This window comes from Schistocerca nitens, chromosome 6 (assembly GCF_023898315.1).
Source record: "Schistocerca nitens isolate TAMUIC-IGC-003100 chromosome 6, iqSchNite1.1, whole genome shotgun sequence".
Lineage (NCBI taxonomy): Eukaryota > Metazoa > Arthropoda > Insecta > Orthoptera > Acrididae > Schistocerca > Schistocerca nitens.
The window spans coordinates 476,430,566-476,443,043 of record NC_064619.1 but is presented as its reverse complement, the minus strand read 5'-3'; the positions used below and the strand labels follow the sequence as shown (position 1 = coordinate 476,443,043).

Here is a 12,478-nt window from a genome sequence, read left to right as displayed (position 1 = left end):
GTAGTAGTTTGAGGAGGAGTAGGCAAAGTTAGCCCAAATAAAGACTCGTTGTGTGGTATTTTGTACTATCAATATCATGAGAAATATTATTCTTTCTTTTGCATAATCAACAAAATATCTGAATTTTAAATTTGTACCTGATCAATACGCTATCCTCAAATTAATGGCACATATTAGGTTAAACAGTATTATTGAAGATGACTGGAATGTAAAAGGTAATCAGTGTTTGCAGTGGTGACTGTCACGTCAATAAACATTATTGAAGTAAACATTGAACCTTCCTCTCTTGAGGCCAGTCTATTGACCAACTATTTAAAATTGGAATTTGGATCATGATTTATCATTGAAACTGAATGTTGTACAAAATGTCCCATGCTAATTCCACATACATATGACAAAAGATGAAAATATGTTTAGAAGAACCATCTGGTTTCATAAATTTTTGCCCTCAGGGGCATTGGTTCACTGAGTACATGCTTTGCGACCCCAGGGTTCTGTAGCTGGGCATTGGTAAGTGCCGCCAATCTCTTATTACCATAAGCCCTGGGCATGCTTCAATGACCAGTGTATGGTGCGGCAGTGGAACATCGTGTGTCGCAGGGAATGTGGATCTTGGCGTGACCACCCAGATTGCGAGGTGTGCTGCGTGCTGATGAGATGCATTACTGTTGAGGTGGAACAGTCGTTAGTGGGCAACCTCTGGGGAATCTGCCGAACCTTAGTTGTATAAGGCTTATTCAGGCACATTGGACTCTGTCTGAGTGGACCCTTGTTTCCCTAGCTGCTCGTGGGACCAAGATGAAACCCTCGAAATCATCTTCTCCTCCTCCCAGTGAGAAGGGTGTACCACCTGGAAGTATTCACACCCAGTCCTCCAAACGAATGAGGGAGGCTAGCCCTCTTGGTATCCTGCATCAGCTGAATTATGATAGCAGGACTCCAGGAGTCATAAATCAAAATGTGTTTTTGATCATTAAGAGGAAAGAGAGGCATTTGAAAAAGTGTCACTCTTCTATATTCATAAAGGCTTGGAAGGACTTGGTGGAAGCCTGAAGTCTATTAAGCGGGTGCGGAATGGTTCCCTCCTGGTTGAGTCTAAGAGGGCAAAGCTGGTGGAACTACTTACGAAGACCGAAAAATTGGATTAATATGATGTAACTCTTGAACTGCATAACTCCCTTAACTTGAGTAAGGGTGTGGTCACGTGTCATGACATGGATATCGACATAGCCGAGCTTAAACAGGAATGGGCATTACGGGGGGTAATGGATGTAGAGCAAAGGATGCGTAGAAATAATGGAGAAATTGAGGAGACTGCCACCTTCATTGTGGTCTTTAATTCTCCGTCGCCTGACTACATCACACCAGGTTTCCTCTGACTCAGGGTTAGGCCTTATGTACCTAACCCTATGCATTACTACAAATGCCAGCGTTTTGGTCACATAACTCTTGAGTTGCGGGGGTGAAGTGACATGTGGGAAATGTGGAAAGGCAGCCCACGAAGCTGGGATTGACTGTTCATCTCCAGCAGTCTGTGTTAACTGCTTTGCGAGTCACCCAGTCTGGAGCTGAGACTGCCCTTTTTTGCAGAGGAACGAAAAATTCAGGAAATAAGTCACCGAGCAGATCCCCTGTGCTGAAGCCAAAAAGGACTATAAAGTGACTAAACCTCCCATCTTTACCACTTTTTATGCTTCCATGGTGCAGAAACCTGTTCCTAAGTTGACGCCTCAACGCAGACGTCGTCCAGTGTACAACCATCCACCACAACACCTGTACTTGCATGTATACATGCCAAGGCAAAACAAGTAAGGATAAAGCAATCCAAACAGCTGCCACAGAAAAGACCAGCAACAGTTCTGTAGTGAATGTCAAAGAGGCACACAACAAGCATAATGCCTCTCAGTGCCCCCTTTCCCCCTCATCCTCAAGGGGACCGGGTGCAGTGAAGGATTCATGACAGTTTGGGTCAAAAGCTGTCCCGAGTGCCATCAGACTTCATTCTTCCACGTCTGACTGATGAGGAGGACATCTTGGAGTTAGATGCCTTGGTTCCAGTCAGCCCCTCCACTCCCCCTCATTCTACAAGTGTTTCATGGAGACTTTTTCTGTCAATCATACACCCTTGAGCTACGAGGCTATGTACTCCACAAAAAGACCACCTGAGAGGAGAAACAGCTAGAGGAGGTGTATCTATTTTCGTCAGTACCGACTACCACTCCTCGCCCCTCTCACTTACAAAGACTTTACAAGCAGTTGCTGTATCACTGCACATGCATCATTTGTTGACAATATGTTCCCTTTACTTGCTCCCACTTGATGCACTTGATGAAGAGGCCCTAACCATCCTTATTACACAGCCCCCCTGCCCCTTCATCCTCTGTGGTGATTTTAATGCACACACTCTGCTTTTGGGGTTCTGCAACTACCTGCCCCAGGGATAGAGCAATTTGAGAGGCTTCTCGTGTCGTCAAGCACATGCTTGCTACATGCGGGGTAGAGCGCTCACTTCTGTACAGCAACTGAGTTGTTCTCTGCCATTAATCTCCCACTTTGCTCTCCAGCTCTTGCTCGCAATGCTCAATGGGAAGTGGTCAGTGACTTGCGCGGAAGTGATCACTTCCCGATCTGGAATCACCTGCCAGATGGGGTGGAACCTGAAATGAAACCACCGCGGTGGGTGCTTGGTAGAGCCGACTGGACACTTTGTAGACAGTTGGCCCAGTTCGAACATTGTGCGAATATCGAAGCATCGGTGGATCATATTACCAAAATGATCCACAACGCCTCTGCAGCATCCATTCCGCACTCCGCGGGACAACAGAAGAGGCAACTTGTCCCTTGGTGGAGTGCCGAATGCCGCTCTGCGCAGGTTAAAGTGTCTTCCAACTGCAGAGAATTTTGCAGCCTTTCAGGTGGCAAGGGTAAAGTGTCACCGAATTATTGGAGAGAGCAAGAAGAGTTCGGGGCAACAGTTCCTGAATGCCATTAAATGTTACACAAAAAGTTCTGTTGTGTGGGAGACCATCACAAGAATTTCTGGGAGAGGAGGGAGGTGCTCCATGGCTGCTATAATGGGGAACGGCACACTCCAAACCAATCTGCGAGACATTGCCCAGGCTATGGCGGCGTATTTTGCCACAGTTACTGCAACAGCCAGTCAGGATTCAGGTTTCCAGTGCCATAGAGCGGTTGCTGAGAGGTGTAGTTTGGACCTCTGGTCCACCCATGATGCAGATTAAAACTGCCCATTTTCCATGTGGGAGCTGGATTCTGCATTATCTGTGGCTTGTGATACATCCTCTGGTCATGACAGGATCCATTACACTATGCTGCAGACCTCGCAAGGCGGAAAAAAAATATCATCCTCGCAATCTTTAATGCCTCTTGGGGGTCGGGTCGCTTTCCTGACTTGTGACCTGTGACAATTTTAATTCCTCTTTTAAAACCTGGGAAAGACTGTACATACCCAAGTAGGTACCATAGTGTTGCTCTGTCTAGCTGCATGGGGAAGACCTTGGAGCGGTTAGTCAGCCACCACCTTGTGTGGATCTTAGAATCCAGGCAACTCCTTAGTCGCTTCCAGTGTGGGTTCAGGAGGTATCGCTCCATCTTTGATAACCGTGTGCTTCTGGAGGTGGCTATACAACAGGCTTTCCTACACCATCACCACCTTCTAGGAATATTTTTTGACATTGACAAGGCCTACAATACTACTTGGAGGCATCTTATCCTGGAGCAGCATCACGAATGGGGTTTTCGTGGTTGTCTTCCCATTTTTATTCAGTCCTTCCTCTCACCACGATATTTTAGATACCGAGTTGGAAATGTCCTGTCTGATCACTTTGAGCAGGAGAACAATATCCCTCAAGGTAGCATTTTAAGTGTGACTGTCTTTGCCATAGCTATTAATAGCATTACATAGTGAAAAGTCATGTCCAGTGTTCTTTGTTTGTGGATGACTTCTGTCTGTTTTGCTCTTCTTCAAGCCTCCCAACGACAACATGTCAGCTGCAAGTAACTCTGCGAAGTTTGGATGAATGGGCACAGAAGAGTTGTGTTAAGTTTTCCACCGAGAAGTCTGTATTCGTTTTAACTGTTCTCATTCCGTTTTAAACTTTCCTGAGTTGAGGATGAGGGACACTGTCCTTGCTTTTAAAGATAATGAGGTTTCTTGGTCTCATATTTGACTCTAAACTATCATTGTTACCACATCTTAAGGACCTGAAAAAACAGTCACTTTAGGCTGTAAGTATTTTAAAATGTCTTAGCTACGGTACACGGAGAGCAGGCAGGACTTGTCTGCTCTTGTTTTACTGGGCTTTTGTGTGATCTCGGCTCGATTATGGGTGCACGGTGTATGGGCCTGAGAGACCCTCTTATTTAAAGATGTTGGATATGGTGCACCATAAAGGAATTTGGTTGGCTACTGGGGCTTTTAGAACAAACACCATACCAAGCCTCTGTGCAGAGGCTGGTGAACTGCCTCTTCACGTCAGGTGACAGCTACTTACGGTGCACCAGGCATATAAAACACTGTAGACACCATACACACCCATCTACCATAACGTTGCTCAGCCTCCACTGGAAAGACTTATTTGTATTCGGCAATAGGCAACGAGGCCCTATGGGATTCATGCACGGGATTGTCTTCTAGAGAGGGGTGTGGCCGGTCTTCATGTTTTACATTGTGGTGGAACAGATTTCCACCTTGGCTTCTCCAGAGGCCCTGACCTATTTTAGACTTGACGAATTTTAAGACAGATCACATGTCAGATTTTACATTTCAGTCTCTGTTTTTTAATATTTTAGACATGCATCATGGTTTCACCATAGTGTACACTGATGCCTCCAAGCAAGGAAATTCTCTTGGCTACTCTATTGTGTTCCCCCACCATTTCACCAGGATTCGCCTTCCTGATGAGTATACCATTTTCTCAGCAGAGCTCCACATGATCCTGGAGGCACTGGAGCATAAGTGTCCTGTTCGGGGCAAATGGTTTCTCATTTCCTCAAATTCCCTTAGTGCCTTACAATTGTTACAGAGCCTGTACCCATAGGAGGAGTTGGTCCGCCTGATGCATGATCAACTGTACTTGTTCCAACAGCAGGGTAAACAGGTGTCATTCTGCTGGGTGCCAGGTCATGTGGGGATATGGGGAAATGAACAAGCTGATCAGGCTGCCAAGGAGGCTTGTAGATGACAGGATGTGGCACAGCGTCCTATTCCCTCGCAGGCTGTCGTTTCTGCACTGCTCAGGAAGTACGTGCAGTTGTGGGATGAGGAATGGCTGGCGGTGAAGGCCAATAAGTTGCAGATGGTGAAGTCAACAACCCGACCGTAGCATTCCTCCTGGCAGTTGCTCAGGTGGGATGAAGTAACCCTCACGCATCTTAGAATTGGCCACTGCCCTCTCATGCATAGCTTTTTACTACAGTGAGGAGATCCCCCGTTTTGTGATACTTGTGGCATGCACGTCTCTATCCACCATATTTTAACGGAGTGCATTTTATATCGTGATGCAAGACCGGAAGCAATTAGTGGTGGGGATCTGTCCTCTATTTTAGCTGAGAAGAGTGTGACAGAGATTTTAAAGTTTTGTGATGTGTATGGAATCTGGCCTAAACTTTTAGGCTGGAGATTTTAGTGTGTTGCAGAGTGGCTGGCTTCTCCTTTTTTTGTCAGCCAGCCATGTCCATCTGCTATATTGTTTTAGCTCTGTATTACACTTTCTTCCTGTGTTGTTAATGTTGTACTACTGATGCAATACTTCATTCCGTGGTTCTGTGTGGGTACGCACATAGTTTTCCAACTTTTGTTACATGTGTTTTACATTCTATTTTATCTTCCTGTTTTGTGTATTTTACGGACACCCCTCAATATGTTTTCACTTGGGCGCTAAAGACATTGCTGTCATGTGCTGCATTCAAACATATCCTTCTGTCCATCATACATTTTTTCTAACTTTTAACATTACTGTTCCAGTCACATTAGACAACTTTTGGAAAACGAGAAGGCTAATCCAAACACACTGCTTCCAGAAAAGGACTTCACTCCTCTTCATTATGTTGTTGGGTGTGATTCACTGTTGTTTGCTGAGGAAGTAACAAAACTATTTCTACAGCATGGAGGTGATCCAAATATCAGGTAAGAATGAGTATAATAGGACAGTATTTGAAGCCTTTTTGTTTTTTACTGTAAAACGAGGATAAGAGTCCATTGTAAATAGTAGACTGTATTTTCTCTATCTGGTAGTCATAGTTAAAATTTTCAACTTGTCTTTCATATATTACTTATTCCGTTTTCTATTTCCATTAGTTACTTGTAAGATGATCTCTGAATACATTATAAGTATTTGAAAACTAGAAATTGCTGTCTTCATTTTTAGTATTCATTGTTTCCTTTTCTTTGTTAACTGATCAGTAGATCACTATTGTTTTAGCTCCAAATGCAGACCGAGCGAGGTGGCGCAGTGGTTAGACACTGGACTCGCATTCGGGAGGACGACGGTTCAACCCCGCGTCCGGCCATCCTGATTTAGGTTTTCCGTGATTTTCCTAAATCGCTCCAGGCAAATGCCGGGATGGTTCCTTTCAAAGGGCACGGCCGACTTCCTTCCCTAATCCGATGAGACCGATGACCTCGCTGTCTGGTCTCCTTCCCCAAAACAACCAACCAACCAAATGCAGAAAAATCAAAGTTTATGCATACGAGGAGGAAAAACCAATGCATAATGTTTGAATACAGTATTAATAGTGTGCTGCTCAACACAGTTATGTCGATTAAATATCTAGACATAATGTTGCAAACGATAGGAAATTGAAAGAGCATTTTAGGATTTTAGTTGTTGTTGTTGTTGTTGTTGTTGTTGTGGTTGTTGTTGTGGTCTTCAGTCCTGAGACTGGTTTGATGCAGCTCTCCGTGCTACTCTATCCTGTCCAAGCTTCTTCATCTCCCAGTACCTACTGCAACCTACATCCTTCTGAATCTGCTTAGTGTATTCATCTTTTGGTCTCCCTCTACGATTTTTACCCTCCACGCTGCCCTCCAATGCTAAATTTGTGATCCCTTGATGAACAAAACATGTCCTACCAACCGATCCCTTCTTCTAGTCAAGTTGTGCCACAAACTTCTCTTCTCCCCAATCCTATTCAATACCTCCTCATTAGTTACGTGATCTACCCACCTTATCTTCAGCATTCTTCTGTAGCACCACATTTCAAAAGCTTCTATTCTCTTCTTGTCCAAACTAGTTATCGTCCATGTTTCACTTCCATACATGGCTACACTCCATACAAATACTTTCAGAAACGAATTCCTGACACTTAAATCTATACTCGACGTTAACAAATTTCTCTTCTTCAGAAACGATTTCCTTGCCATTGCCAGTCTACATTTTATATCCTCTCTACTTCGACCATCATCAGTTATTTTGCTCCCTAAATAGCAAAACTCCTTTACTACTTTAAGTGTCTCATTTCCTAATTTAATTCCCTCAGCATCACCCGATTTAATTTGACTACATTCCATTATCCTCGTTTTGCTTTTGTTGATGTTCATCTTATATCCTCCTTTCAAGACACTGTCCATTCCGTTCAACTGCTCTTCCAAGTCCTTTGCTGTCTCTGACAGAAATACAATGTCATCGGCAAACCTCAAAGTTTTTATTTCTTCTCCATGGATTTTAATACCTACTCCACATTTTTCTTTTGTTTCCTTTACTGCTTGCTCAATATACAAATTGAATAACATCGGGGAGAGGCTACAACCCTGTCTCACTCCTTTCCCAACCACTGCTTCCCTTTCATGCCCCTCAACTCTTATAACTGCCACCTGGTTTCTGTACAAATTGTAAATAGCCTTTCGCTCCCTGTATTTTACCCCTGCCACCTTCAGAATTTGAAAGAGAGTATTCCAGTTAACATTGTCAAAAGCTTTCTCTAAGTCTACAAATGCTAGAAACGTAGGTTTGCTTTTTCTTAATCTTTCTTCTAAGATAAGTCGTAAGATTAGTATTGCCTCACGTGTTCCAACATTTCTACGGAATCCAAACTGATCTTCGCCGAGGTCCGCTTCTACCAGTTTTTCCATTCGTCTGTAAAGAATTCACGTTAGTATTTTGCAGCCATGACTTATTAAACTGATAGTTCGGTAATTTTCACATCTGTCAACACCTGCTTTGTTTGGGATTGGAATTATTATATTCTTCTTGAAGTCTGAGGGTATTTCGCCTGTCTCATACATCTTGCTCACCAGATGGTAGAGTTTTGTCATGACTGGCTCTCCCAAGGCCATCAGTAGTTCTAATGGAATGTTGTCTACTCCCGGGGCTTTGTTTCGACTCGGGTCTTTCAGTGCTCTGTCAAACTCTTCACGCAGTATCTTATCTCCCATTTCGTCTTCATCTACATCCTCTTCCCTTTCCATAATATTGTCCTCAAGTACATCGCCCTTGTATAAACCCTCTATATACTCCTTCCACCTTTCTGCCTTCCCTTCTTTGCTTAGAACTGGGTTGCCATCTGAGCTCTTGATATTCATACAAGTGGTTCTCTTCTCTCCAAAGGTCTCTTTAATTTTCCTGTAGGCAGTATCTATCTTACCCCTAGTGAGACAAGCCTCTACATCCTTACATTTGTCCTCTAGCCATCCCTGCTTAGCCATTTTGCACTTCCTGTCAATCTCATTTTTGAGACGTTTGTATTCCTTTTTGCCTGCTTCATTTACTGCATTTTTATATTTTCTCCTTTCATCAATTAAATTCAATATTTCTTCTGTTACCCAAGGATTTCTACTAGCCCTAGTCTTTTTACCTACTTGATCGTCTGCTGCCTTCACTACTTCATCCCTCAGAGCTACCCATTCTTCTTATACTGTATTTCTTTCCCCCATTCCTGTCAATTGTTCCCTTATGCTCTCCCTGAAACTCTGTACAACCTCTGGTTCTTTCAGTTTATCCAGATCCCATCTCCTTAAATTCCCACCTTTTTGCAGTTTCTTCAGTTTCAATCTGCAGTTCATAACCAATAGATTGTGGTCAGAGTCCACATCTGCCCCTGGAAATGTCTTACGATTTAAAACCTGGTTCCTAAATCTCTGTCTTACCATTATATAATCTATCTGATACCTTTTAGTATCTCCAGGATTCTTCCAGGTATACAACCTTCTTTTATGATTCTTGAACCAAGTGTTAGCTATGATTAAGTCATGCTCTGTGCAAAATTCTACAAGGCGGCTTCCTCTTTCATTTCTTCCCCCCAATCCATATTCACCTACTATGTTTCCTTCTCTCCCTTTTCCTACCGACGAATTCCAGTCACCCATGACTATTAAATTTTCGTCTCCCTTCACTACCTGAATAATTTCTTTTATCTCGTCATACATTTCATCAATTTCTTCATCATCTGCAGAGCTAGTTGGCATATAAACTTGTACTACTGTAGTAGGCATGGGCTTTGTGTCTATCTTGGATTTTAGTAGGGAATGCAAATGGTAGACTTTGGTTTATTGGGAGAATTTTAGGAAAGTGTGGTTTATTTGTAAAGGAGACAGTATTTTAGGAAAGTGTGGTTCATCTGTAAAGGAGACATTATATAGGACACTAATGCAACCCATTCTTCAGTATTGCTGGAGTGTTTGGGATCTGCACCTTCTTGGGTTAAAGGAAGACATCAAAGCAGTTCAGAGATGGGGTCTTAGATTTGTTGCCAGTAGGTTCAAACAACATACAAGTATTGCGGAGGTGCTTTGGGAACTCAAATGGGAGTCACTGGAGGAAAGGCGATGTTCTTTTTGATGAGCACTATTGAGAAAAAAAATTAGGGAATGGGCATCTGAGGCTGACTGCAGAACTATTCTACTGCCACCAATGTACATTTTGCATAAGTACCACGAAAGTAGCAGTGGAAGACCTGAGTCGAAACAAAGCCCCGGGAGTAGACAACATTCCATTGGAACTACTGATGGCCTTGGGAGAGCCAGTCCTGACAAAACTCTACCATCTGGTGAGCAAGATGTATGAGACAGGCAAAATACCCTCAGACTTCAAGAAGGAGAAAAAACCTTGTTTCACAAAGTGCCTAGCACCCAGCGCACGTTGGTCTGTCGATTACTCATATGATTTTCGTGCGCATTCCTGTTGGTTTTTGAATACACTCTGTAAGTTGATTTCTGAATGAATCAAAAGCCGCACGGGGTAGCCGTGTGGTCTAGGGCGACTTGTCACAGTTCACGCAGTGTAGGGCGACTTGTCACAGTTCACGCAGTGTAGGGCGACTTGTCACCGATGACATCTGCAGTTTAGTTTGCTCCCATATATCTACAAACAAAGATGATGTGACTTACCGAACGAAAGCGCTGGCAGGTCTTTACACACACACACACACACACACACACACACACACACACACACACACACACACACACACACACACACACAAAATTCAAGCTTTCGCAACAAACTGTTGCCTCATCAGGAAAGAGGGAAGGAGAGGGAAAGACGAAAGGATGTGGGTTTTAAGGGAGAGTGTAAGGAGTCATTCCAATCCCGGGAGCGGAAAGACTTACCTTAGGGGGAAAAAAGGACGGGTATACACTCGCACGCACACACACATCCATCCGCAAGAGGCAAAGATGATGTTGAATGACAGGTGAGGTATGAATGGCGGCAACTTGAAATTAGCGGAGATTGAGGCCTGGTGGGTAACGGGAAGAGAGGATATATTGAAGAGCAAGTTCCCATCTCCGGAGTTCGGATAGGTTGGTGTTGGTGGGAAGTATCCAGATAACCCGGACGGTGTAACACTGTGCCAAGATGTGCTGGCCGTGCACCAAGGCATGTTTAGCCACAGGGTGATCCTCATTACCAACAAACACTGTCTGCCTGTGTCCATTCATGCGAATGGACAGTTAGGCAGACAGTGTTTGTTGGTAATGAGGATCACCCTGTGGCTAAACATGCCTTGGTGCACGGCCAGCACATCTTGGCACAGTGTTACACCGTCCGGGTTATCTGGATACTTCCCACCAACACCAACCTATCTGAACTCCGGAGATGGGAACTTGCTCTTCAATATATCCTCTCTTCCCGTTACCCACCAGGCCTCAATCTCCGCTAATTTCAAGTTGCCGCCACTCATACCTCACCTGTGATTCAACATCATCTTTGCCTCTTCACTTCTGCCTCGACTGACATCTCTGCCCAAACTCTTTGTCTTTAAATATGTCTGCTTGTGAGATGTCTGCTTGTGTCTGTATATGTGTGGATGGATATGTGTGTGTGTGTGTGTGCGAGTGTATACCCGTCCTTTTTTCCCCCTAAGGTAAGTCTTTCCGCTCCCGGGATTGGAATGACTCCTTACCCTCTCCCCTAAAACCCTATCCTTTCGTCTTTCCCTCTCCTTCCCTCTTTCCTGATGAGGCAACAGTTTGTTGCGAAAGCTTGAATTTTGTGTGTGTGTTTGTGTTTGTTTGTGTGTGTATCGACCTGCCAGCGCTTTCGTTCGGTAAGTCACATCATCTTTGTTTTTAGATATATTTTTCCCACGTGGAATGTTTCCCTCTATTATATATATATATATATATATATATATATATATATATATATATATATATATATATATATATATATATATAATTTTACTTTTGAATGCGTGCATAGTGTACATGATGTCTCTGTCATGGGAATCCTCATCGCATCTAGAAATAAACTTTCCTGCAGGCAAAAGGGGACCGGGCTATACAAGCTGAGCTGAGTAAAGCCGGACGAGTGAACGCCAATCGCTGTCTGGTTATGTTGTTGATTGGGTTTGCGAATGATCAGCGTTGTTATAATTACTAGGGGAATCCGTAAATTCAGACTACCAGAGCCGACATAAATGACTAACAGGAGTAACAGGTAAGAAAGATTACATATTATAATCGTGGTGTATCTAGGAAAATGAAATTTTGTCAGGAAATGTTGGGCCAGATCGCTACACAAGTAAGGGCCAGTTGTACAGTTCCCGTCTAGCAGCCGCTTAAGTTCTATTCCGGAAGTAGCGTGGAAAATGGTTCGTACGAACATAACAACGCCTAACCGGAGAATTATCAGGGATAACTATACCGGAGATTCTGGCAGGGTTAGTGAGGTTAACCGGTGAATAACTTCTGACAACGGCAGGAATAGTTCCAGAATTAGTCATCACCAGATTGTTTGTTAGAACGAGGAAGGAGAACATCACACAAATTAGGGAAGAATATGACACATTTCCAAATTTATATAAAAATCTCGTACTAAAACTTTTCTATCTCATGCTCGAGAAACTGGAGCCTATGAATGAAATGTGAAACTATTTTCTAACATAAAGCTTTTTGCTTGTAGTAGACCTAATAGGCATTTGATACTGGTACTCCGTGAATTATATCGTGTTATAAATATGACCATTGTTGCCAAAACAGTCTCGTTTATTTGGTGTGTGTTAAAATTGCTGCAATATT

At 43.4% G+C, this 12,478-nt stretch overlaps 1 protein-coding gene across 1 annotated transcript in view; it reads left to right on the top strand.

Moving 5' to 3' along the window:
• Nucleotides 1–12,478, top strand: part of LOC126263415 (uncharacterized) — a 116,435-nt gene that overhangs the window by 17,537 nt on the left and 86,420 nt on the right. Inside the window, exon 2 of the mRNA XM_049960508.1 lies at nucleotides 5,987–6,148. Within this exon, the coding sequence (XP_049816465.1) occupies nucleotides 5,987–6,148 (162 nt within the window). The remainder of the gene's footprint in view (nucleotides 1–5,986; nucleotides 6,149–12,478) is intronic.